Source organism: Eurosta solidaginis, chromosome 1, assembly GCF_040869045.1.
Source record: "Eurosta solidaginis isolate ZX-2024a chromosome 1, ASM4086904v1, whole genome shotgun sequence".
Taxonomy (NCBI): domain Eukaryota; kingdom Metazoa; phylum Arthropoda; class Insecta; order Diptera; family Tephritidae; genus Eurosta; species Eurosta solidaginis.
This window is the reverse complement of record NC_090319.1, coordinates 349,268,596-349,295,565: the sequence shown is the minus strand read 5'-3', so window position 1 is coordinate 349,295,565 and position 26,970 is coordinate 349,268,596. Positions and strand designations below refer to the sequence as shown.

The 26,970-nt window shown below is 31.5% G+C and overlaps 2 protein-coding genes across 10 annotated transcripts in view; one reads left to right on the top strand and one right to left on the bottom strand.

Annotated features, from left to right (window-relative positions):
• Octbeta2R (Octopamine beta2 receptor) overlaps nt 1–26,970 on the top strand; it is a 733,310-nt gene that overhangs the window by 494,134 nt on the left and 212,206 nt on the right. For 8 of the 9 annotated variants that reach the window (XM_067762597.1, XM_067762595.1, XM_067762596.1 and 5 more), the window contains one exon: nt 4,310–4,334. The exons of the other annotated variant lie outside the window; for it this stretch is intronic. The gene's annotated coding sequence lies outside the window, so the exon portion shown is untranslated. The remainder of the gene's footprint in view (nt 1–4,309; nt 4,335–26,970) is intronic. 9 annotated transcript variants of the gene reach the window in all.
• Nucleotides 14,280–17,915, bottom strand: LOC137244660 (uncharacterized). The gene is made up of 6 exons (XM_067773986.1): nt 17,850–17,915; nt 15,873–15,970; nt 15,639–15,704; nt 15,253–15,434; nt 14,749–14,898; nt 14,280–14,686 (listed from the first exon to the last, which is right to left on the bottom strand). Exons 2-5 carry the CDS (start codon nt 15,937–15,939, stop codon nt 14,851–14,853), a joined length of 363 nt encoding a protein of 120 aa, XP_067630087.1. The 5' UTR covers nt 15,940–15,970; nt 17,850–17,915; the 3' UTR covers nt 14,280–14,686; nt 14,749–14,850.

Genomic DNA, 26,970 nt, shown 5'->3' with positions numbered 1-26,970 from the left:
AGCGAAACCATTTCAAAGAGAATAATGCCGTACGAATGTAGTCTTTGTTTTTGGTTTTGTATGTTTTCTGGATATTCGAAAAATTACTGTATTTTTGTTGCTATTTTTTCACAACTTTATACTGTTAGCACCAAAAGGGGGTTTTGGCGTTCTTTCACTTTAGATGAACTTATTTAATTAGTTTACCGATACGTGTGCCAAAGTGAAAACCTTTTTTATATCTCTATAAATAGTACATTAAGTAAAACGTGGATTTACATAAGCTATAAGTCTTATTAGTAAAATTTAATTTAAATAAAAAACTGTCATAATATTGTTTACAGAAAGTAAGAAAAAAAATTTCTTAATTAATATGTTAAAATTTGTGATTTTAATTATTGCATTTGCATTAAGTCTAAATATCCGTTCCTTTCCTGTCCTTCGCTTTCTTTTCCTTTCCTTTCCTTTCCTTTCCTTTCCTTTCCTTTCTTTTCCTTTCCTTTCCTTTCCTTTCCTTTCCTTTCCCTTCCTTTCCTTTTCTTTATTTTCCTTTCCTTTCCTTTAATTTTCTTTTTATTTCCCTTCTTTTACTTTCATTTCTCTTCCATTCATATTCCTTCCATTCCTTTCTTTCCTTTCTTTCCTTTCATTTCCTTTCCTTTCCTTTCATTTCCTTTCCTTTCCTTTTCATTCCTCTATTTTCTTTTATTTTATTTCTTCTATTTTCATTTCCCTTCCATTGATTTTCATTCCTTTCCTCTCCTCTCCTTTCCTTTCTTTTCCTTTCCTTTCCTTTCCTTACCTTTCCTTTTCCTACCTTTTGTTTACGAGAAGCAGATTGATTAAATCATACCCTTCCTGCCAGAGCAATATAAAATTTACCTATTTGTGAGCTTACTTATTCCTTATATTCCCCATCGAATGTTCCTATTATTATATTAAAATTAGAATAAATAAATAAATATAAATTAGAATTTTAGTTAGTTTTGAACTATGTAATAGTTTTTTAAGTTTTGCTCAGTATTGAAATTGTTAAATTTAGCAATATAGTAATATTAATAAAAATTATAACGTTTTTAAATAACTCTTTTTCTTACTAAGGTAAATATCGTTAAGTAAGAACAATAAAAATTGTATATATTATTTTGACTGTTTATGTGGTTGAATTTCAACAACTCGGAGAACTCTAGTAAAGTATTAATACATAACATATCTTTTTCCACATAGCCTGAATGGTACTAGTTACGGCAACGTACCGAATCTATACACGTCAAAGAACCTTCAACATCGATAACATTCCCCAAAGCCTGCGAGGGGTATCATTACCGCCAAACAATAATAAAACATATCCTCAATCACATTCTGCGCGTACCTTTTCGGCATATTCGCACTCATATTCGATAGATAATTCGACAATCACATCGCAAGCGTATGCTGATGATAGTGACATCGTTGGCCTTAGTGCGATTTCTAAAGAAGAAATTGAAACAGTGAGTGGGCGAAAACTTTATTAGATATACAAAAGCCATGATGTGCTTTAGGCAAGCGTCCTGTAAAAAGTTGGGTTGGCCATTACGGTATTCAGAAGAAAAATTAAACCGTTCATCACATGACGCAAACGGCATGCGTAGGATCAAGTTTAATTTAATGCCCTAAATGAATAATAAAACATTTAGGTGAATTAAATCATAAAGTTTTCGCTAGATGGGCCATATTATCCGAACGCGTGAAAGTGATTCGGTCTTGAAATAATTCTTCAACGGCGAAACGGGGAGACCTTCACCAAGTTGAAAAAAAAAAAAAAAATCAAGCGAAAAATTACTAATTGGTGGAAGCGACTTTTATCTATGACGCGCTTTGTTGAATTCGTCCAGGGGTTAGCAATTCAAATAAACATTTTGTTTTGATTATTAAAAATCAACCAATACACGCAAAGCACCACATAAAAATACGAGTATCGGTGCGTATGCGTAATAGTTTTTTTTTTTAGCATAAAAAAGGATTGTTGTATACGTACAAACAATCAAATTTAATATAAGACTTCTCTTTTAAAATTAGAACCCACTTCAATATACCAATTTCGTTGAAAACAGTTGTCATATAAGTAAGGCACACCGAGGTATGTCGAAATAGCGTATTTGCCACAAAAAATTATGCCTAGAATTTTTAGGTGGCCCATTTGAGAAGTTTTGTTTATTGTTTATTGTTTAAGCCTTTGGATTAAAATCCTTACAGACTAAATTATAAAATTTACTTAAAATATTAGGAACAATCTACTTATGGTTCCGTATGGATCCAACTACTTATAGAACTGACTAAAATATTATCAAAAAATTAGCTCTATGTAGCGACAACTCCAGAGCAACTGTGATACTCAGAGAGCTGGACTCGTGAATAGCGCGATTTATAGGGGCATTATTTGCATAGTTGGTTCTAAATTTATCACCATACAAATGATAAAAATTCATGAGTGTGCATTTCGGGATATTTAAATGTATCTTTTCCAACAAATATGGACATTCAATGGACCAATTAAATATACAATACGTGAGGGATAAGCAAAGTATGGATCTACGACTTTCAAGAGACTTCAAACTTAAGAGCATAAGACGAGCCGAATAAGTTTTCACCCATATATGTCAGAAACAAGTTATACGCTCAAATTTCTTAACCTGTAGGGTAAGTAAACGCCCCTGCTATGAAGATGTATAATATGGCGGAGTGATACCCTATAGAATTTTTTTTTTTTTTTTTGTAATGGCGTCACAATGAAAAGTTGTCTTTATAATATTTAACAAGAACCACCAAATATTATTTTCGTAGGATGGCGTTTGAGGTGCCTCCAGCCCCAAGAAGTTGAGCAAAATAATCGCGATTTTACAAAGCCCATTATTTACATATTTATTTCATCTCTTTTTTAATATACATAACTTTAGTAAAATTACATAATATAACTAAAAACGACAAATATTAAATGGTTTTTTAGAGTTTTTTGTTGATAATATTATGTTTCTAATCAAGTGTATAAGTAAAAGTTTTACTGGCACATACTAGGCCATGAAAATCAGTAGGTTTTGAAATCAGTGAGCACAATAACAACAAGGGAAAGTAAATCAATGACAAAAAAAAAAAAAATAAAAAAAATGTTGTACCTACCGTTTTTTGAAAGTTTAGTTGCGTTGGGGTACCTCTAAATATACGGTGAGTGAAGTAAAAATTTTCGACCTGATTTCTGGTCTAGAAAGGCAACTTTCTGGAGGTCAGCCGAAAGCGATTTCGAAAAAAAAATAAATTCGCTGCACCCTTATATTTAAGTTTATTTGAAATAGGTGGCCTAGGTATCCACAGCTCAGGTTGAGCTGTAAGATATAGAATCGGACTTGATCATCTTTTATAATTTGAAAACAATGACTTCTAAGTTTTCAACAGTAATCACGTCTTGCTTACAATAAATGATTGCATTGAAATTGCAGTTGGCTATCATATGTTTGTATCTGAATACAGTCATTGATTGCAATCACGTTTCCTCTGCAATCATTGATTACAAGCATGTCTCAACTGCAATCATTGATTGTACCGAAATAGTTATTGCAATCAATCTCAAAGAACATATATACCTTTTTTTTTTTTGCGAAATTAATTTTTACAAATATGGTAGCATAATGAAGGCCAAAGCAGCTGAAAAATTAAATAAGATTTTTTAGTAATTATTTGTTATTCAATATACCCTAGACATATAAAAAAACCACTAACTTTATCTTCCACGACAGTATTTCAAACGTTAATCGTGAATATGCATATACGTACAAACTATTGCATATTTGATGATTGCAGCCATAATTTTGACAGCGCCTCTAAATTAATTGCAATCTAGTCCATTGCAAATGAAATTTTTTAAACCACGTTGTTGGCAAACAAAGGACTTACAACCATGATGATTGTAGTTTGTATTTTTATCAAACATAAAAAAGCAATCATTGTTCGCAAAATTTGGCTGTATATTAATTGTGCATTATAAATTTTACAATCACCAAAAAGGCAGTAACATTTTATTACGATCAAATAAGCTGGAGAATAGTTTGCTTTTAAATTTTTGCAGCTCCTGTTCGTTTCTTTTACTACTACGAGCTCATATATGTATTTCATTAGGTGTGAGCAAATTCCACTGACAAGTTGTACACTGATAAAATAAAAACAAATTTTCCAACATTAACTTTTGTGAGCCAGATTGTAAATAAAATGTCAATATTTACCCTTATATATTACAAACAAACAAAAAATCATAATTGTGTTCACAATTCTAAAAGAAAATTTTCTCATTTCGTTTCAGGCGAAATTAGCCACATTGCCATAATGTAAGTAAAAAGCAATCATTGTATATCACATCTAATGTGCGAAGTTCTTTTTTAAAATTTGTGTTGACAGCTTAGTTAATAAATTACCTGCAAAAAACACCTTGTCAATAAATATACCTATATCTATATATGGATGCTTGTATGTCAAATTTGTGGTGTCTTTTTCCCAAGAATAAATCATTGCGTAATTTCGTGATTTATTGATGCAATAAATTAAGTTTTGACATACAAAGCTAACTAAGCTCAATACATTCTTCAATGATGCTTTCTAGGAAAGGATGAAGACACTTTTAAATTTAGAGTTTTGGTAAATGGAAATATATTTTGACATTTGAGTGATGAAAACAAAGGTCACAACTTAAGAGGTTAGCTAAAAAGACGTAATTTGGAAGAAATTCCGATAAACGCTTTTCTTAACAATTGCCACCTAGTTACGTTTTTTTGCAAAATTTTCAATTTACAAGATTTCTGCGATAATTATACTCAACCTACTTTGCACACAGAGTATATTAACTTTGATTGGATAACGTTGGTTGTACAGGTATAAAGGAATCGAGATAGATATAGACTTCCATATATCAAAATCATCAGTATCGAAAAAAAATTTGATTGAGCCATGTCCGTCCGTCCGCCCATTAGCAAGATAACTTGAGTAAATATTGAGATATCTTCACCAAATTTGGTACACTAGCTTATCTGGACCCAGAATAGATTGTTATTGAAAATGAGCGAAATCGGATGATAACCACGCCACTTTATATATATTTATAATTTTGGAAAACACAAAAAACCTGATAATTTAGTAAATAATACACGTAGAATATTGAAATTTGACATATGGACCGACTCTTGATAAAAATTAGAAAAAATTTTTTTAAATGGGCGTGGCACCGCCCACTTGTGATAAAATCAATTTTACAAATATTATTAATCATAAATCAAAAATCGTTAAACCTATCGTAACAAAATTCGGCAGAGAGGTTGCCTTTACTGTAAGGAATTACTTGAAGAAAAATTAGCAAAATCGGTTAAGGACCACGCCCACTTTTATATAAAAAATTTTAAAAAGGGTCGTGGAGGAATAAAACAAGCTATATCTTTGCAAAAAAGAGCTTTATATCAATGGTATTTCATTTCCTAAGTGGATTTATAACAGTAAATAGGAAGAACTTCAAATTTAAAAAAATGGGCGTGGCACCTCCCCTTTTATGACTAAGCAATTTTCTATAACTCGGAGAAAAATTAACATATCGTAATGAAATTGTGTACACATATTTTCCTTATAGCAGAAAATATTTCTAGTAAAAATGGACGGGATTGGTTAAAAACCACGACAACTTAGATATAAAACAAATCTTAAAGGCTCGTAGACTAGAATAATAACTTATAACTTAGCAAAAAATAGTTTTGAATCAATGATATTTCACTTATCAAATTTTATTGTAAGAGGGAATGGGGAGATATTTTTTTTAAACTAGCGGTGCCACGTTATAGTGTTAACTACTTTGTACTCTTTACTTTAATTTTTAAAATAATTTTAATTGAGTTTTCGTGTTAACTTAAAATTTTGAATAACTTCAAAAAAAGAAAATTCTAATTAGTTGGAAAATATCTAAACTCAAAAATAAACAAAAATAAATTTTTTATTGCAAACCAAAATAAAAGTTTTTTAAAATATCAACTTGAATGTTGATATATTGGCGATCTTACCAACGATCCTGCAATCGAATCAATTAAACCCCAATAAGTTCAAGAACGATATAATTTTCGTTTGACAAAAGTGGTGTAGTACTTCCGCGCAACCAATTTTTCTCATCTAGCTGAAAGTAGCTACCAACAGAAGCTCATACGAAGTTTCAACCGTCTTCAACCGTCATCTTGCCAATATTAAATGCAAAACTTAAAATATAAAAGACACGTGTGGTTCAAGTTATCATGAATTGTTTAACGCAACTTAAAAATATATGAAGAAAAATGAAAACAATCCAGTGTAACTCGTAAACTAGAACATTTTATGCAATACACAAAATTGCTTTGTAACCAAACAACCAGTTATTTATGTACATACAACATTTTTAAGTGCACGAACTGATTTGCGATTTGCGAAAGCAAAAAAAATGTTAAAGTAATGAAATTTTTTACAATTTGTGCATTCTACATATATGAAAGCTATTTGCTCATCAGAGAAATCGATATACATAACTCAATAGACCTAGTCACCAGACTGGCCAGACTTCCAACTACAATCAAAACGAAAATATTTATCAACAATCAAAATTTCTCGAATAACGTAAATGCCATTGCCAATCATCAATCAACTACTTATTAATTTTAATATTTTTTTATTAAATTTAATTTTATGTAAGTACAATTTTTATTCTAATATTAAATTTAAAATTTTTCAATTATAATTTAAATTAAAATTTTAAACCTTTTAACTTTCAAATTTATTTTAAGATTATTTTTATATTTTAACAATTATTTAAATTTACTTATTTTTTATATAAAATTAAATATTTTATTTAAATTGTTAACTCCCTTTCCAAAAAAAATCTTAAATATTTTCTTATTTTCTAATTTTTCATTTAAATTTCTTTTCATATGGTTCTACGTTCACCAATACGAACTCGTAAATTTACAAATTCAGAAAATCAAAATATCAACCATACAAATAACATCATGACTCACAATACAACTCAAAATTCTAACATTAATACAACACAAAACATCATCTCTAATATAACACAAGATACTTCAAGACAAGATAACTTTACAAATTTTTCTTCTACTAAATGTATTAAATTACCACAATTTTGGCAAGATTCTCCTGATGCCTGGTTTTTACTTGTTGAAGGACAATTTGAAATTAATAATATCAATGATGATAATTTAAAATTTCAAAATATTCTAATTACTCTTCAACGAGATACTATATCTAAAATTTTAGATGTTATTAACCCTCCTCCTCTTTTTAATAAATATGATACAATCAAAAAAATTCTATGTGAAAGATTTTCTCTTAGCGAAGAAAAACGATTAGAACAATTATTTTCAAAAACTGAACTTGGTGATCGTTCACCATCTGAATTATTCAGATTTATGAAATCACTTATAGGTTCTGCCTCCATAGTTAGCCAAGAATTACTCTTTAAATTGTGGATTCGTAAATTACCACAAGAAATACAAATTCATTTGACTTCCAATAATAATCAAAACAGAGATGAAATTATTATTTTAGCTGACAAACTTTTTGATTTAATCAATAAACCTCATTCTTCCAAATCTCCTGTAGTCTCAAGTATAAATAATAATATTTTAGAACAATGCGTTAAAAATTTAACTGAATTAACTACGGCTATTTATCAAAATTTAAATAAAATTTCGAATGATATTAATCAATTACAAATCCGTTCAAGATCTAAAGATAGAAATAGATCTAAATCTCGAAATTTTTCAGGATCTAGAAATTTTTCAAACAATCGTAATTTTAATTCACAAACAACTATTTGTTGGTATCACAAAAAATTTAAGAATAACGCTCTCAAATGTATACCCCCATGCAATTTTAATCAAAATCATAATTCAAATTACGAACAAAATTTAAACTTAAACGATCCATTATGACGGTGACGGATAATGGAACTATTATTAAACCTACTCGTCGCCTATTCATATTTGATAAATTCAATAAACTTAATTTTCTTATCGATACCGGCGCAGTTGTATCAGTTATTCCTTTTTCTAAATTTAAAATTTATAAAAGAAATTCTGATCTTACTTTAACTGCAGCAAACGGTTCTTCAATTGAAACTTTCGGTACAAAACTACTTAAAATTGATTTAGGTTTAAGAAGAGATTTTGAATTTCCATTCATTATTGCGAATATTGATACACCAATTTTAGGAGCAAACTTTTTAGAAAAATTCGGAATTATTGTCAATATTAAAAATAAAGAAATATTGGATTCTACTACAAAAATTAAAGTTACTGGATCTTCTGGATTTTGTGATATTTTCTCACTAAAAATTCCTATTGTCGAAAATAAGTTTTCAAAATTACTTAATGAATTTCCGTCTATTACCTGTGAACCAGATTATACTAAAAAAGTTAAACACCATACGGTTCACAGGATAGAAACAAAAGGTATTTTACCATTTTCGAAACCCAGACGTCTTGATCCAATCAAACTTAAAATTGCTAAAACTGAATTTGAATTTTTAGTTAAAACTGGTATATGCAGACCCTCAAATTCTCCTATTGCATCTCCACTTCATCTCGTTCCTAAAAAAGAACCAAATGATTGGAGACCTTGCGGAGACTATCGAAGACTTAATTTTATTACTACACCAGATCGGTATCCTTTACCACATATTCACGATTTAACAATTGATTTAAAAAACAAACAATTTTTTTCCAAAATTGATCTTGTGCGTGCTTACCACCAAATTCCAATGGCAGAAGAAGACATTCATAAAACTGCAATAACTACCCCTTTTGGAATGTTTGAATTCGTAAGAATGCCTTTCGGTTTACGAAACAGTGCTCAAACTTTCCAACGCTTTATTAATGAAGTATTTTCTGATTTCGATTTTGTATTTACATACATTGATGACATTCTTATTGCCAGTGATAATGAAGATCAACATATAAATCATTTAAAATCAGTTTTCAAAAGACTTGAAGAATATAATTTAAATATCAAACCTTCAAAATGTACTCTCGGTGTAAATAAATTAAATTTTTTAAGTTACGAAATTTCAGGCGAAGGTATTAAACCATCTTTCGATAGAATTGAAATCATAACAAATTTTGAAAAACCAATTTCTATAAATAAATTACAAAAATTTTTAGGTATGATAAATTACTATCACAGATATATTAAAATGTTAGCAACAGAACTTAGTCCTCTGCATGAAATGTTAACACATGCAATTAAAAACAAACTCAAACAATTAAATTGGACAAATGAAACCACAACAGCTTTCGAAAATGTTAAAAAACTTTTTGCTAAAAATATTTTACTTACACATTTCGACAAAAATGGTACTTTATCATTAGCAGTAGATGCATCAAATGTTGCTATTGGAGCAGTTCTTCAACAAACTAGCAATAATATACTAGAACCCTTAGCTTATTTTTCAAGAAAATTAACTACAACAGAAACTAAATATTCAACATTTGATCGTGAACTTTTGGCAATTTATAATTCAATTAAACATTTTAAACATTTTCTTGAAGGTAGAACTTTTACTATTTATACTGATCATAAACCTTTAATTCATGTTCTAAATTCTAAAGTAGATAGATCTCCTCGTCAACTACGTCATCTTGAATACATTGCTCAATTTACAAATGATATTCAATATATACGTGGAAAAGACAACATAGTTGCCGACACACTTTCCCGTATTCCAGAAATAAATGCAATTTCAACTCAAGATATAAATTTAGAAACTTTATATAAAGAACAACAAACTGATACATTTTTACAAAAAACCATTTCTGATCAAAATTCCAAAAATAATTTAAAGGAAATTCATATTCCAGTTATTAATTTAAATATATGGTGTGATGTTTCTCTACAACCTTTTCGACCTTATGTTCCACATTCTATGAGAAGAATTATATTTGACAAAATTCACTCATTATCTCATCCAAGTATAAGAACAACTAGAAAATTAATTCAAAATAAATATTATTGGCCTAACATGCGTAAAGAGATTAACGATTGGACTTCATCTTGCATCAATTGTCAAAAATCCAAAATTTCAAGACATACTAAATCTCCTATCCAAAAAATTCAAATACCATCAGGCCGTTTTGAACATATTCATATGGATATTGTTGGACCTCTTCCAGTTTCAAATGGAAATTGTTATATTTTAACAATTATTGACAGATTTTCACGTTGGCCTGAAGCTTATCCACTTAAAGATATTTCAACAAATACTATAGTAAAAACTTTTATTCAAAATTATATACCACGATTTGGTATACCATTGAATATTACAGTAGATCAAGGTTCACAATTCACCTCAAAATTTTTTTACGGAATTAACTAAACTTTTAGGTTCTCATAAAATTCATACATCTCCTTACCATCCCCAAGCAAATGGCATGATAGAGAGATTTCATCGAACTTTAAAAGCAGCAATTATAGCATCAAACGACTCGGTTCATTGGTCTGACATTTTACCATTCATTCTACTTGGTTTACGAACTTCTATTAAAGAAGATTTAAAATGTTCATCTGCTGAACTTGTTTATGGCCAAACACTTAGAATACCTGGTGAATTAATTATTTCAAATAGTAATAAAGAACATGATTTTTCTAATGACGCTCTTCATAAAATAAGAGAATATTTTTCACTTGTTCGTTCTAAAGTTTTTCATCATAACAAAGAAAATGTTTTCGTTCCTAAACAATTAGAAAATTGTGAGTATGTTTTTGTTAAAGTTCTTCGTAAATCTAATTTAGAATCACCTTATGAAGGACCTTTTAAAGTTATATCTAAGAAACATAAAACATTTACAATTCAATACAATAATACTATTAAAAATATTTCAATTGATTTACTTAAACCAGCAAACATACTTATTAACACTAATTTAAATACAAATACATTAAACAACAAAAAACAAAAAAAGGTTACATTTAATATTAATTAATAATTTGTTTGTTTCAAATTTTCTTGGAGGGGGAGTAAATATAGTGTTAACTACTTTGTACTCTTTACTTTAATTTTTAAAATAATTTTAATTGAGTTTTCGTGTTAACTTAAAATTTTGAATAACTTCAAAAAAAGAAAATTCTAATTAGTTGGAAAATATCTAAACTCAAAAATAAACAAAAATAAATTTTTTATTGCAAACCAAAATAAAAGTTTTTTAAAATATCAACTTGAATGTTGATATACACGTGTTATGAAGAAAAGTAATTTATCTGAAATGAAGTATAAAATTGAAGCTCACGCTAAGTATATAATGTTCGGTTACACCCGAACTTAGACACCTATACTTGTTTTCGATTAATTTTACGAGATGTGTCTGATATGCTGTTATATGCACATATGGAGGATGCAAGAAATAAATATTTTATTTTGTTTAGTTGCCTTGTTTATTTGTCTTTTTATCGTTAGATTAGACCATTTTTATATATATAAATATTAGTATACCGCAAGTATTTGAATATTCCTTTTTCTGCCATTTTTTACAAAAATATATTTAAAATTCCCTAAAGAACACATAGCTTTGCTACAAACGTAGGGACATGCTTACAATAAATTCAATAATAATAAAACAAGTAAGAAAGTCAAAGGATGAAAATGATTATTGTATACCCCATTGAAGCTTTTCAATAAAAAATACTTGTTCTGGTTAATTTAATAAAAATAATGCACATTCGCATTTCACACTTTTATATATACGGCATTAAGATTTAAAATTTTCATATGTGTTTAATAAGGGATATGCTTAATATTGATAGTTATAAAAGTAAGAAAAATTGCTTTCTTAGTAGACAAAAAATATTTTTGTAGTTGAATTTCGCTATAAGAGCTTAATAGATCATTGGTGCGGCGCAAGTTCAAGGCCTTAGCAATTAATTTTTGTAATTTTTACTATTTTGGTTTATTTTTCCTTAATAAATAAAATTTTTGAAATAAGACTGGAAGATAGAAAGTTTAAAGATAATTGCCCAAGATGGCTGTATATATCTTTTTCGAAAGCTATTTAGTCCCAAATTGATCAACAAACTCTTGGTCCCGCTGTTCTAATTTAAATGTTTACTTCTATTCTTGACAATCAATTTTACACAGCGGGGGAGTCCGGAATGTAAGCGTATGTTGTAAGTGTAAGCGCAAGCGTAGGCGTTGTAACTGGTATGGGATAGGGGTATATATATAACACTAGGTGTTGGTATGCTGTATGGAGTTATAAAGAATGAGAACTTAAGTGTACACACTACACTGTAGCGTATTGTGAGAACGCGGTACGTGGTAAGGTTGATATAACTAAAATTACACATAATCTCAACGAAAACAGGTCACCTATGTATATATAAATTTAATAAAGTGTTAAAAAAGAACAAAGCACGTGGTAAGAAAATCAGGCTTAAATTAAAATAAAATAAAATAAAATAAAACAAAATAAAATAAAATAAAAGAAAATAAAATAAAATAACATAAAATAAAATACAATAAAATAAAATAAAATAAAATAAAATAAAATAAAATAAAATAAACTAAAATAAAATAAAATAATATAAAATTAAATTAAATAAAATGAATTTAAATTAAAAAATGAATAATTTAAAACAAAATAAATCAGATCGAAATAAAATAAAATGGAACAAAATGAAATAAACTAAAAATAATAAAGTGTAAACAATTTTTCTTTGTTTAGTTAAAGAAATTAAATGAAACAAAAATAAAAAGCAACATAAAATAAAATAATTATAAAACAAAATAAAAAAGATTATAATAAAATAAACTAAAATAAAATTAGATAAAAGAAATAAAATAAACTCAAATAAAATAAAATAAAATACAATTAATCAAAATTAAATAAATAAAAATAAAATAAAAAATAACCGAAAAAGTGAATAAAAAAATTTTATAAAATAAAATAATATTGCATTGAGTAATATAATTAAATAAACTTGGATGAAATATAAAATAAATAATGAAACTAAACTAACTAAATACAGATAATAATATTGATATAATAGTGTACAACGGAAGTACTGATTATAAAAGCAATACGTTAAAAACCCAATGTAACAAGGCCTTTAGAGCGCGCCTCAAATTATTCCACATAATTTAGATTAAAAAAAAAATCATATAGAATTAGTATATACCTAAATGGTGAATAAAGGAATATCAATCAACACAAAGGCAATATTTAGAGACGAATTTCAAAGCGAACAGCGGGACATTCATATGGCTGAGTAGCATCTGCCTTTACACTAGTATAAAGTATGTGTGCCGGAGATTTCGAGTTCAGTACTAACCCTGCAGGAGAAGTATCTAACGTAAAATTAACTTTAAGTTGCTTACCAATCAACCAGAGCTGTATATTTACTGCAAATTTTCATATACGCGGACTAACTATTTTTGTTCGACGATGGCCGGAATCCGGACAGTTATGGTTACCTCTGCATGAGATGCCAACCACCTACTAACTAACTACTTTTCAACCAAAAAATAGCCAATGGCTACTTTTTGACTACATTTAAACCAGCTGGTAGTTAGTTTATTTGAAAATATATATAAGCTTATCAGAAAGATGGTAGCTTCTTAGTATCTACTAAACATCAGATTTAAACCCACACCTTTAAACCAGCTAGTACCTAGTGTGTTAGATACTACATATAAGCTATTTAGAAAGATGGTAGTTTATTAATAGGTGCTAAAAACCAGATGTAAACCCGTTATTAAAAAAGTAATTTTTTTATAAAAATTTACATTTTATTTATTAAATTCATTTTCATTGATATTTATAAAAACTAAATATGTATATGTATTAACGTAAAAATAAAAATTCAATATATTTACTTACAAAAATAAATAAATAAATTTTTTTAATGTATTAAGGTTTTTATGATTTTTAATAATAAAATATTAAAAAATTCATATTTCGAAAACAACGAGCTTTGGCTAATGGATATTTAGCCAAGTTAAAATATGAACTGTTCACTCAATATAGAAAAAGTTTAATAAAAAAAAATAACGTTTTTTGAGAACTTAATTTTTGAAAAAAGTCATAAATTTTTACTAAATACTAAACAAAAATTTGTTTTAAAACTATATGCTATTGTTTATAAAGTTATATAAAAGTAACTATAATTACGAACATTTCAAAGAAAAAATCAAGAGAATCGGTTAATTTTTGACAAAGTTATTGACAGTTGAAGAAATGGATGAATAATATACCCATTGCATTTTATGGAATTCAATTGCTGATAAATCCGAAAAGAAATTTTTTTAAGGCAATCAAAAAAAAGCCCGTGTTTCATTATTTTGACCAAAGAACAACATATTAAAATTTCATCGAAATCAAAAATCATGTCCTGCGCGGAATGGAATGAGCCATAGGAATGTATTTTAAATTAAATTTGAAATTAGAATTAAATTTGAAAGCAATAAAATATGTGTTAGGTCCTTTCTATATTAGGGTAACGATATGTATGATAATAACTAAAATTAGAATAAAAGAAAGTGTTTACGAAGTTAATTCGGTGTTACGCTTTTTCTCCGCAGCTTTTCGTATAGATACTTTGTGAAAGTATCTTTTTTTTGTTACAGCAAACGCACGCCGGAGTTCAGTAGTTGGATCCGGACTATCAATTGCAGCTGTATGAAAAAAACATTATTGTTAATTAATAAGGCTAATATGTAAATAAAAATTACGTTACCTAATAAAGTATCGAAGAACTGCCGATATTCCTTTAGTCCTTGCTTTCCGTGGATTCCATCTATGTTAATGGCGATGATGACTTCGGTGCTGAATACGTTATCTATCTTTTTGTCAATTTCCCCTTCAGTAGCGTTTTTAGCGCTTTGATCTGCCAAAGACATGAGACAAATTTATTATGTAAACAAAAGGGTGGGACTATTCAAAAAAATTTTTTTTATTCGACAGTTATAAAAAATTCGAACAATATAACAATAGTAAGTAGAACGCGTACTGATGATGACGGCTTAGCACCCTTCGAAAATACAATTTTTCAAATTTAGAAAAATTAAAAAATAACAATAATTATCATTAGAAAAAAGTTATTGTTCTGGCCTTGAGCTCGAATCGAACCTTGAATTATTCGAAAAGTTGACAACAACACTACTGCTCTGCATTCATATGTACAGGCAAAGTTACATACATATGTACATACAATGGTTATGCAGATACATGTATAACTTACATAAACTGCTTTGTTATCTTGACATATTTTTTCATCTATTTCCTTCAACTCGTCTAATGACTTCAAAGGAAAAGATTTCAGCATATCGTCCGAAATTGAATCTTGGTATATAATTTGCTTTAGTAATATGATGTGTTCTGCCAACGTCTGCATAATAATTTTGTTTTGAGTTTCTACAACGCCTAAATGAATACAAATTTTCATAGTTTAGAATATTTAGACACATATATACCTATGTGATTATTATGCCTATTTTTTTTTTTATGCATTTGCATGGAAAATTAAATTTGTGCGCTTATCTTTTCATACAAAATTTAAGCGAAAACGCATATGCGTGTGAAAAAGAGGCATAATAATATAATGTTAAATGATCGTTATCAAATTACCTCTAAGTTCTTGTATTTCCTCGCGAAGCATTTTGGAATCTATACAGTTTTCGCATTTATTATTTTCTGAAAAAGAAATAAGATGTTTATTCTTATAGATGTATGCATATAAAAAATGTAATGCCCTAAGTGAATAACTGAATAATGTCAGTTAACTGGGCACTCTAAAAATGGGTCTAAGTCTATTTTTAAAAACATGGTTGGAAAAAGTGAAAGTAATATGTATGTATGTACCTTTAAATGGGATGTTTTGATCCACTGCAGGCTTCTTCTTCTGAATAAAGTTGACTTTTCGACTCATTGTGAATATGTTGATGTATGCAACAATGGTACTAAAAGAAATTGATTTACATAAGGGAGACAAATGAGTTTATAATCCATTTGTTGAATGCTGTATTTATATATAGGTTGCGAAGTGTCATAATCAGCGATACATATACCTAGGGAAGAGAAAGAATCAACAGGCTCTGTAAAGAAGCTCCTAACGTTTACTAATTTCCTTGCTAGAATTACCAAACCTGAGTCCATCTCGAACCCCACTATTTTTGCTGGTATATTATGCTTAAGACAGCAAAAGCTATTTGACATTTGCGTGCTTAAATGGAATTCATAATCAAAACCTATTATTTGTCCATTTACTTCTTTTAATTTGTGCGTTTTAGTAGGCTGCAAAATGGGTTCGCGTTGTACTTTTTTAAATATTTGCTGTAAAATTTTAGAGGGTTTCTTAACGTAACTTTTAAGTTTTTGCAAACAATTTTCGAAATCATACCCCGAAAAATTGTATAAGGGCCCAAAATGCTTAACGTTTTCACTTAAATGAAGCAACCCATGCACATTATACGATACGCTGTCTTCGCCAAAAATTATTTGAAAATTTTGAACGAAAAGTTGCAAAATGTTGTGAGCTACAGACATATTTTTTTCCCAAGTCCTTGGGCAAGAAAGCATTCTACAGGCAATGTGTAGTAAAAGAAACTGGTGACAAAAATCACCGCTAACATTTTCTTTTAAAACTAAAATACCAGAGTACAGAAGGAATTGCCTGAACTCTGTGGCTTTCCAGTGTACAAGTTCATCGAAAGGTCGTGGTTTCCGAACGAATTCTTTGGGAATATATGCACCAAGCGATTTTAAATGTGCAGAAATATTTAATTTATTAGAGTTGCTAATTCTTGCACAAATTTTATTGTCTACTAATCGCAGCAGCATCTTTCTTGGATCTTGGGGTGATTCCACGAGATGCATTGGATCCAAAGGGATCTGATCAATCATATCTATATGCAAAGTTTCGAAAGGAGTTTTGCTGTTTAAGAAAATTTTTTTGTGATGGTTAGGATATTTCCTAGAGTAAAAGTCGGCTCCACTTATGAGCTCGCCACTCTGAAGAGAATACGTAAGCACGTTATTTATTTTTTTGGCAACTTGGACACATCTCGAACATCCATGAGATGAAGTGTGGCCAGGAATTCCACAAACGAAGGCCTTAGCGGGCGCATCACAAACGATGGCTCTGATTCTAATTTTAATCGATTTATTTTGAATAACAAACCCATTTTCTAACAAATCTTTAAGTTCACTAACCACGTCCGCAAAAAAACTTTGAATACAGTCTGGTTTGGCTTTACCCAGATACACACCAATAGGGAAAACTGAGATATTTGGTATGTTCACCACTTTCACCAAAACCGGCCACAACTGTGCTTTGGAACTGCGGTACAATGGAAGTCCGTCAATATTCATATCGAACAAGATCTCGTCGTATGTCGAAATTACTTCCGAAGCTTTTGCAATCTGCTTCTCCAAACCAAAATGAATATAAAAACCAGGGGAAACTGATTTTATATCCACGGGAGATGCATTCTCCTCGAAAGAAAAAGTGCTTAGAGGAACATCTAAATTTTCCTCATTTAAGATTTGCAAAAGCTCTTCGAAGAACTTTCGCTAGGGATTATATTTAAAATATAAGGCTTGTAGCTTATCTTTTAAAGATTTTTGTGGCTCAGTGTTTTGAAGTTCACAGTGAAAATCATGACCGGAAAAATGAGGCACCGAATCATCAAATGCCGATGCAGCTGGCGCTGTTACTGCATTTGTTGCATCACTCACTGTTAGCCTATTTAAGTAAATTTCTTTTTGTTTTTTTACTAACCTACGCTGATTTCTAACACTTGCACCTTTTTTCAACATATTTTAGCTTTTAATACTCACTTTTTTATAATTGATTTAAAATTTTCACAAATGCGCGTCACTTTTGCAAATTTTAATTTTCTTTTGCTTGCATAAAACAGCTAATAGTTGTCATGGCCACCCGTGTTGCCACATTCACATTTTAAATAACTTTACCAATTTTGGATTCCTCTGCAAGACTTAGGGTGTAGTTAGACGTTAGTTATTCGCCAGTGTGCTTAAAGTGCTCTATTTCCTACAATTGCTATAAAATAACTATTTATAAGATAGTTGTTTTTTTGCAATTGACTTTTTTTTACTGCAGGGAAGCTCCCGAGAAGCTAGCTAATGAAGAAGTGAAACTGAGAAATATAATCTAGTAAACTTCGCCGTTTGTAAAGTTTTTAATTTTTCCCTTTTATCAATAACTAAACTAGTAATAGTTTTAAATTGATTAAATAACGTTAAATTTAGTTAAACTCAACCAACTTAAATTAAATTAAATTATGTTAAATTAAATTTTATTTTCCGTTATTTTCGAACATTTTTTATTGACCCCCGAAAAGTCGTAAGCATGTTATCGATATGCTATCATTTGTTATCGGATTATTTACATTTTCTTATCTAAGTGTTATCGAAAAGTTATAGATTTTTTATCAAAGAAGCTATCGATCTCTTAAATTCTGGACTAATTCAGTCTCCTCATAGACCGGCCAGTTCCGGGGAAAAGTTATCGATATGTTATCAAAACGATATCAATTAGTTTTCGTAAACTTATCGGCATGTTATTAGAAAATTATCGATTTCGTTAACAAAAATGTTAACAATTTTCTAATTCAAAGTTATGAATTTCTCATCGAATTTGTAATCGGCGTATTTTCAATTTGTGAACGACGATAATAATTTGCTATCAATAATAAACCGATAATAAAAAAATAACTTGTCTTAGGTACCGGCGAAGCTTTTTTCAAAAAGCGCGCAACTATTTGTTCCTGGTAAAGTTACCTCTGTTTTGGTTTCAATTCAGTCCTTGTTAACTTAAAAAGAGTTGTATTCTAGGCGTACACCTGTATGTTTCCAAATCGAACTTCACGAGTACTTCGTACTCTCGCCTTTTCTTTCGAGTAATAGGCAAAGAAATAAAGATATAAAAATGGTTCGTTTTAGAATTTTATTTTTAGCCTACTTAAAGTGTTTCAGAAGAAAGTCGACATCCAAAAAATATTTGTATGCCAAAATTTTTCTCTCTACATAATTAATGCAATAAAACAGAAATTCATTGAACCTTTTTTCGTCCATATACAGCGTTATCAATTAGAGGGTATGGCGCAATCGACACTGACAATTTCAGCCTTCATCAGTCTTGATTCCTTCATCAGTATAGATTCCTTTACACCATTTCAACCCCCTCCAACTGAAGTTATAATACGCTTTTTACTAGTACAGCTGGGTATAACAACATTTTCAGTTTTTCTACTTAAAATGTCAAAATAACTGTTAAACGTATACTAAGCCCGTGTTTAGCTCGCACGTCCATATGTATAAAGTATCTTTTTAGGACATATAATCATGAACCTATGTATGCTTTCCTTCCACGCAGCAGCCATTTTAATCCCCTTTCCATTTCGTAGCACAGTAAGCGATATAGCGCTGTTGTGGTACTTACCATACCATTACTAACTTCCTTTGCTAAATTTTGTAAAGCTTTAACTGCTATCTGATGTTTTTAAAGATAAATGCGCGTTCAATTTATGTATGTATGAAAAAATATATGTATGTACTTGTGCATATGTCTGTATTTAAGGATATCTATTGGGATGGAAACGGATGAAAGAGGAATTTCAATTTTATCTGCGATTTTCTTTGCAATTTTGGGTAAAAGAAATCCATACATTTATATGTAAATATGTATATCATATAGCTGTTTGAAGTCAAATTGCTGAAGTTAGAATGATTGCGTACGTTGATCTTTCCCAAATGTTACATTATATTTTAAATTATATTAGACACCAGACATTGCATTGCCAATTTTCAGTCGATAAGGAGATTTGGTTTTGTTGGTAAAGCATGAATAACAATTGATTAGTTAGCGACCTGAAGCTTATTCTATGATTTATTCTAAAAAAATTCTATCGCTGAATTGACAGATAATTTTGTCCAATTTTAAACACAAATTTTCCTATAGTACATATATATATTTCTATCAACGTATATGGAAGCTTAACTGCGTATTTTCACTTAAAAATTAGTGCCACAAAAATATTTAGTGATGGGTTAAATTTTTTGAAATGAATAAGAATTTTTCGATGCCGGAGTTTCTGGAGATTTTTTCTCGTTTTGTGTTCCTTATAAATATTTTTACGATGGTAAAGTTAAAATTTGAATATCAAAATGCAATAAGATTATATCTTTGTATAAGTAGACATTTTACGTTTCTTCTGGTCCATTTATACGAAGGGAGTACTTAAAGTTTCTTACTTTCTTTTCATTTTTCCCTTTAGTTACATTGTTTTGGTCCCCAGAACCACATATGTGTTACCGTTTTGTAGCTCAATGAGAAACTACGAATCGCTTGACCGTAGAATTCCCCGTGTGGTACCAAACTTATATATATTTCGAAATGTTTCCCCTCTCTGTAGTCCATTATCATCGGGACCTCAACTACATTTCAGGTATTGATTGCAAGATTCCATAGTATCAGTAAAATTTATCAGAAATATCTTGACCCATGTAACACCTCGTGAAAGTTTTTGTCACAGATGTAAAACTGCCACTAAATTCTAAGTAACGCTTTAAATTTCAGATATCTAGCTCATTCAATTGTTTCTTAAAAACATATCTCAAAATTTCAAGTCTCTTATGAAATGTTTAATTATTTCGATCGTTGTAGCACCTAGCGGATCTAGTTTTCTTTCAGTTGCATTATTTCGGTCCTTTGAACTACATATGTGTAAGTTTTCACGTTCGGAATTTTTACCCTAATTAGACGCACTATCATTGGGTTCTCAACAAAGTTTTAGGTATTAAGATGGCAGCCTAGTGGGAAAGCTCTTCGAAATTGATTGCGAAATTTCATCCGGTCAGTACACTTTTCCCAAAATTATTCGGCCCGTCCCTAGCGGATTTTTTTCTCATTTTGTTGTCGAGACTTTCTCAAAACCGAGCACCCACAAATCTTAGTCGTCTTGGTTGCAGTCCTGAATATCGACAGAAAAAGTGATGAATCGACTTCTCTTCCCCCTAATTCGGAAAGCTTCTGCAGAGGGAGCTTAATGATATGCACCACGGTCGGAGCACTGGTATAAAAACGAAATTACCTATGACGACACCTGTAAGTATTCTCCGTGCTGATTTTTTTTAACTTGAGAAGGAAGGCTGTTGCTTTTCTATTCAAACATGGAAATAAGGACCTTGAGACCTCGCAATTACCACCCACAGCGTTGGTCGTATGGAGATGAACGCCTCGTTTTTACCTATTTCGGAACTTTCGCAGTATCTCATTTGTAAATTCATTATCTTCGGTATCTGTGGCCATGCCATCAGACCAAGCAATGTAGGACAGTTTTATGTCTCATGGACACCAGCGAAGCTCGATATCTCCGCACGATATCCTGCTTTATCATGTTATATTCTTATGCCCTAAAGGCGGAATGGATGTTGAAAAATTTCGTTACTTTGATGTCTGGACCATACTATCCTTATCTGGTAAAGTACCTCTGCCCGTTTAGATTACAATTACCCTTCCTGAGATGCACCACTTATCGCACCTAATACCCAGGTACGACAGCCCTTGCTTCTTCCCAACCCTATGTTGATTGCTCTTCTTGGCTAGTGCGTTCCACCAAACAATACCTGCATACGTTAGTATAGGTGGGAGACTGTGTTATGCATGCCATGGATAATATGCGACGACAGTCCACACCATCTTTTCAAAACCCATTTGCAGATGTATTGTGCTGTCAGAGCTTCATTTGATCTAACGTAATGGTTGTGGAGTATAATGCCAATATACTTGGCTTCAGAATATATCCTTATCGTTGTGCCGTTAAGCATCAATTATATTTGTTTTTCTTTTAAACAGGACAAGCTACGTTTTGTAGGTCATACCCCTTGCTAGTTTTACCAATTGTTTAACGACACAACCTGCCGTATACATGAGCTCGCTTATCATTGGCAGGAATGTGTCTTTTGTGATCGGAATCACTAAGAAGGCTTTGGGTAGTGGTATCAATTTTGATGGTCATTTGCCGGATGCAGATCCGTTATGTTCCGGTAACAAGCACAATTAAGGTACTAGGTCGACTATCCCGGAAACGATTTGGTATGATCACATGAAACCTTCTAGGTCATCCCGCCCTCTCACCCCCTATTCTATGAGGAACTTGGGGTCGCCAGAGCCTCGGCTGGGAAAAAACAGAATTCGCCACGGTAAGTGACAATTGAGCTGGAGAAGCTTTATGTTGAGCTGGCAACTCCACGCAACTCCTTGCATCAATTTGGATTTCTAGTTGTTTCTTTCGACAGGCAAATCTTCCGCGGGTGTATTCTAAGCCCTCTAACCCGCTGGGGAATCACTAAGTCGTTGTGGTATGCGATTACTCTCCGTCCATCTGTCACAAATATTGCATGGTTACTTATTGTGTGTCTCACAATAGATAAACGAACATGCAAATATAAAAACAAGTAAGGAAAGCTAAGTTCGGGTGTAACCGAACATTACATACTCAGCTGAGAGCTTTGGAGACAAAATAAAGGAAAATCACCATTTAGAAAAATGAACCTAGGGTAACCCTGGAATGTGTTTGTATGACATGTCTATCAAATGAAAGGTGTTAATGATTATTTAAAACGTAGTGGGCCTTAGTTCTATAGGTGGACGCCTTTTCCAGATATCGCAATAAGGGTGGATCAGAGGTGACTCTAGAATGTCTTTATATGATATGGGTATCAAATTAAAAGTACTAATGAGGGTTTTAAAAGGGAGTCGCCATTAGTTGTATATGTGAAGGCGTTTTCGAGATATCGAACAAAATGTGGACCAGGGTGACCCAGAACTTCTTCTGTCGGGTACCGCTAATTTACCTATATATGTCATATCAACGGCCGAGCGGAAGGACAGACGGTCAACTGTGTATAAAAACTGGGCTTGGCTTCAACCGATTTCGCCCATTTTCACAGAAAACAGTTACCATCATAGAATCTATATCCCTACCAAATTTAACAAGGATTGGTAAATTTTTTTTCGACTTATGGCATTAAAAGTATTCTAGACGAACTAAATGAAAAAGGGCGGAGTTATACTGTAAAGATATAAAATTTTTGACTTAAAATAATTTTTTTTTTCGGTTTTTCGAAATTTTCGATATCGAAAAAGTGGGCGTGGTTGTAGTCCGATTTCGTTCATTTTAAATGGCGATCTGAGATGAGCGCCCAAGAACCTACATACCAAATTTCATCAAGATACCTCAAAATTTACTCAAATTATCGTGTTTACAGACGGACGGACAGACGGACGGACGGAAGGACATGGCTAAATGAATTTCTTTTTTCACCCAGATCATTTTGATATATGGAAGTCTATATCTATCTCGATTAGTTTATGCCGTTACGGATTACCGTTATGCGAACAAAGTTAATATACTCTCTGAGCTCTGCTCAGCTGAGTATAATAATGTTCTGTATGAAAGTATAAATATATACATTAGACTGGGTCGAATTATTAACCGATATCGTGCCATAGATTTTTCGATAGGATTTGGGCTCAGGAAAAAAAAGTGCCACTACGCATACCCAAAAAAATAATTTTCGAGCCTGGGAAATTTCATTTTTTTTTTCTACTTTTTTCGACATTGATTTTTAAGGTTTTTTTTTATTTCGTTCTATTTAGGCTGTGTGCGAGTTGATCTAAATTTCTACCTAAATAGAGAAAAACCTAAATCACTGGAAACTGTCGGCAAGGCAGTGCAAAATAAACATTTAGAATTTTTGAGCATACTTTTCAACCTAAATTCAAATGTCAAATTTCAAAAAAAAAAATATTGGTTTTTCAATATAGTTTATGCAAATAAATGGCTCTTGTCCATTCAATTTGAGTAAATCATAGATCACGGAGCGATAATCCCTGCTGCGATTAATGTCCGATCGATTGTACGTGATGGTGAGCTGAATTTTGTTCAAGCTTATGTTGGCGACACAAGAATTAGATCCTTCTCAAATATGGACCGCAATCTGAACATATTTGGCAGCCAAGTGCACTAATTGACCTAAGGAAGTTATTGGAGGCGTACCAATATCACAGCATTGAATTCGAGATTGTGGAAAAGGTCATTGTGCACGTGCTCCACTATGTTCGAGCCTTATAAAACGGAGCCACTGCATTTTCTTGAACTGCTATCTTGGGATAGGTACTTACCGCGAACCCTAATTGACCTTTGTTCTTTTTAAGCGTGAAAACGCATCAAAATAACAAATTTCCTATATTGTTATTTTCTTAGCAGAAATAAGCAATTTAGGTTTTCAAATCAACTCGCACATTTTTGACAGCTTTTTCCTAAATTATTGCAGTGCTTGAAAGTTCCAGTGGAATATTAGTTTAGGTGCCTAAAATTTAGGCGAACTCGCACCCAGCCTTATTTATATTTTAATTTTTTTTTTTTTTTCAAAAACTGTTATCGACAACGTTTTTAGCGGCCATTTTTGGGTCGGACAGGGTATACATATGGAAATTTTTTTAGTAGGTCATGAAAAGACCTTAAAAGTCAAAGTCGAAAAAATGTCAAAAAAACGAAATTTCGCAGGCTCGAAAATTATTTTTTTTGGTACGCGTTGTGGAAATTTTCTTTCCTGAGCCCATATCCTACCGAAACATCGATGGCGCGATATAGGTTAACTTTCGTCCATACAAATCGACCCCACCTAATATGCATACATCAGAGTGGAAAATTGTACAACAACAAGACATGACTTTGTTCAAGTGTGTTTGATAACAGATAAGTCATCACAATAGTGTGAGTTTCAGTCCCACGTCCGAGAAACAAAGCTTTCAAAAAATATATAAGGCATAATCATCTAAATGTTGCGTTCTTTCAAGTTTCCCCAAAATATTTAATAAGTTTAATTCATAATTTTATAACCTTAATTTTAACCCAATTTTTAATATATGCTTATACTTGCTTTAAAATATTTTCACACGTATGTATGCCATTACTTCTAAATAACAGCAATTTTGTTTCTTTAAAACCATGTCTGCATTTACATTTGTCAAAACTCTCAGTGAGATAAAAATCTGTCTTGAGTTCCAGCGTATGCATAAGTATTAGTGTGTATGATGCATGTGTATTTCAGCCATTATTACACACTTCAGAACATACACATATTTAGACATCATATACGTCAGCGTGCATAAATCAGTTTGATAGCATGTCATAGAAGCTGAAAGAGAACAGGAAGTGGTAAATAATGTGCCCACAAAAAAAGAAATTTCTTAGTAAATTGTAAAATATGACATTATGCAACAACACGTCAGGTAGCATTTTTTCAATGCAAAAGTAGAAAATTTATACGTTTTTACAAAACTTACAAAAATTGATGTGGGCAAAGATCATGACCATGTCTGATGATACAGTAAGCTCTTGCCTGTAATATTTGCAAGTCCGTGTGCCGGAATACTGAACTGGGGTTTTGACAAATACAATTTTGCATTACATATTTACATAGTCGAAACAACGAGCCTTCACCGCAACAGTAATTCTTAAGCAAATAAATCATAATTATTTACATATTTAAGTGCTTTGACTTTCGCAGCTTGTTATTTGTTTAACTTTAACATATTTTCAACGATTTTCACAATACTAGTCTTGCAATTAGTTACCAAATTCAAAACTATGTATGGATAATAGGTGGATGCGCTCCACTGGTAGATTGATACCTATGGCTTAGAAGATTTTGACGGTCTAAGTGTACGTTTTTCACCTGAAAATTACCAGACAGAAGGCATTACCGTAGAAACCCGTATTCAGGGTCCCGTTTGTTTTATATCTGACAAAAAAACTTAAATAAGCACAAACATTTTGGACCGCACACTGCATTGTCCTTAAGGGACTAATCATAGTATCTTCCACACGCTAAAAGAAGCTCATAGTGAAGAGCGACAGTTCTGTAAGATTTTTGCCTAGGCCATTAAGTATAGCGGTAGTGAGAAAGTCAGATCACTCACGATTATCTTATCCAGCTATCTACCACACAAGTTGAAAATATGGAGACCATGCTCTCCACATCAAAGAGCTCCTCTTAATCTTCGGGTGCTTGGATGAGCGTGTAAACCGCTGCGATATACGTGAAGGACGACCCCTCCGATGCCTAGTGCACACGTGCAAAGCTTCGTTACCAAGTTCTACTGCTTTTTCGACCAGAATGATATTCGAATCTCGAACGGGAGAGCTAGGCCCAGCCTTTGGGCGAGCGCAATATCCTTCCACTCAACGACTTCGAATCTCACACCAGGATAGAGGACGGATAAGACTTTTCTGATTTTTTTCCGGATGTACGATCAGGTCTTTAAGGATAGCAATGCGGTAATTTTTACCTCCCAGTATTCCTACAAGGATCCTGCCCCTGGACAATTCGGCAAATATGCATACTACAGTGTGACTCTTGCCCTTTTGGGGAAGGTTTAGTTTTCTCGTCGTAGCTTTCCACGGATGGGCTTTGTAATTCCGGCAACAGAGCTTGTTACCTTTCACCGCGTTCCTGGCACTCTTTGATAATATATCCAGCGGTTTCCCTTCATTTTGCGTAAGACCTCCATGGCCATTTAACTATTCTGCTGCGCAAAGCCACTAGGAGAATTGTTTAAAATACTACTACTTTCCGAACCACCTTCGACTGAACGGTTAAGAACGCGTTCAAAATGTCTGTAAAGGGTAAGGATTGCTATTTCGTAGAACATCAAAATTTTAAAAAAGTCAAGCACTGCAAGGAGACAAAATTAGAGCTATTAGTGCAGTCTCTTAATGCTATAATTTTGCGGCCATTCGGAACTAGTGCGATTCGCTGAAGAGTATGTTATATGCGGGTGTGTTGCGGGTTGTTATAAATAAGAAATCACTGACACTTCACTCATTCAAATCGACAATACTATGTAGACTCGTCAATGGCAAATCAA

Coding starts and splice junctions, on each gene's coding strand:
- LOC137244660 (XM_067773986.1), bottom strand. CDS start 15,939: ATGAGTCGAAAAGTCAACTTTATTCAGAAGAAGAAGCCTGCAGTGGAT. Junction 15,705..15,872: donor TCAAAACATCCCATTTAAAG/GTACATACATAC, acceptor TTTCTTTTTCAG/AAAATAATAAATGCGAAAAC. Junction 14,899..15,252: donor AAGATAACAAAGCAGTTTAT/GTAAGTTATACA, acceptor TGTCTTTGGCAG/ATCAAAGCGCTAAAAACGCT.